The sequence below is a fragment of the Calidris pugnax genome, unplaced genomic scaffold, assembly GCF_001431845.1.
Source record: "Calidris pugnax isolate Ruff unplaced genomic scaffold, ASM143184v1 scaffold5, whole genome shotgun sequence".
Lineage (NCBI taxonomy): Eukaryota > Metazoa > Chordata > Aves > Charadriiformes > Scolopacidae > Calidris > Calidris pugnax.
In genome coordinates, this window is record NW_015090814.1 from 1868631 (window position 1) to 1869948 (window position 1318).

General features: G+C 61.8%; 1 protein-coding gene across 1 annotated transcript in view; it reads left to right on the forward strand.

Annotated features, from left to right (window-relative positions):
* Positions 1–752: 752 nt before the first annotated feature.
* The window catches only part of BHLHE22 (basic helix-loop-helix family member e22), a gene marked incomplete at its 5' end in the record, with an annotated part of 1876 nt that continues 1310 nt past the window's right edge, over positions 753–1318 (forward strand). Inside the window, one exon of the mRNA XM_014939595.1 lies at positions 753–1318. Within this exon, the coding sequence (XP_014795081.1) occupies positions 753–1318 (566 nt within the window).

The following is a 1318-nucleotide window of genomic DNA, read 5'->3' on the forward strand; positions in this document are numbered from 1 at the left end:
TGGGGTGGAGGGGGAGAGGGAGAGGATGAGGATGGCATTCCCGACTCGGCGGCTAAGTTAGCAAGAAGTCTGCTGGCAGGGGAGGAAAGCGGTGGAGGGTTTTGTTTTTTTTTTTTTTGCAGTGCAGGGGCTGTAATTTTGCTGAAGGAGGCAAAGAACATCCTTCGATCTAAGTAGGGCTTTTAGTGTGCTCATTGATGAGTGAAAGTCGCCACACATGTCAAGCTAAAGGCAGTTGTTGGGTTACTAACAGGACACAACGTCTTGCAAACATATGCGTTAAGCTGTGTATACAGATGGCAGGGAGAATAATGGAGCAGGCGCCTCTTATAAAGCTCTAGCTGCTGCCTGTCTTCAGACCTGGGGAAATGAAACTATTCAGACTCAGGGCCAGATAGCGCCTGGGATTGTTTGTTACCGTTTTAATCCTATTAATTAAAACGTTAACCTGATTGGGTAGAAAGCTCTGTCCCAACAGGCGAGTCTTCTTCATAATAACCCTACTCTCCGAGATAATGATGTAAAAGACTCCCCCGTCTTGCGGCGGCTGCTGCTGCTGCTGCTGGTTGATGGGTCCGGAAATCTCTTGAAGGTGAATCCAAGCAAGATAAACGGTGGAAGCGGCTCCGTTGGCAACGCACAATGCCCCAGCGCGGCGCCTGCTGAGGGCGAACCGGAGCCGCAACCGGAGCCTCAACCGGAGCTTCAACCGGAGCCACCGGAGAGGGGGAAGAAGCCGCGGCGCCGGGTGACGGGACGCCGGGAGGCGATTTGGTGCCCACCGGGACGCCGGGGAGCCGCCCGCCGAGGGGTCGCGGAGCCTTGGAGGAGCGGAGGAGGCGGAGGAGGAGGAGGAGGAGAAGGAGGAGGAGGAGGCGAGCGGGGCTCCGATTTATCGGGCGCTGGGGCTGCCCGCAGAAGAGGACCTTTTCCACAAGAGCCTGGCCGCCTCGGCCAAGCGTATGGAGTCGGCTTTCCGTTCCCCCCCGGGGCTCGACCTCTCCCACCACCCCCGCGACCGTCAGCCTTCTCCCCTCGCCTGCTACGAGGCGGCGGAGCCCGAGGGGCTGCTACAACCCGGCGGCGGCGGCGGCGTGGTGGTCGGCGGCGACCCGCTGTCCCTGCCGCCGGGCTCCGTCTGCGTCAAGTACGGCGAGAGCGCCAGCCGCAGCTCGGTGGCGGAGAGCAGCGGCGGAGAGCAGAGCCCCGACGACGACAGCGACGGCCGCTGCGAGCTGGTGCTGCGCGGAGGAACCGGGGGGGACCCCCGAGTCTCTTCGCCGGCGGCGGGAGGAGGTGGTGGCGGGGGGGGAGGCGG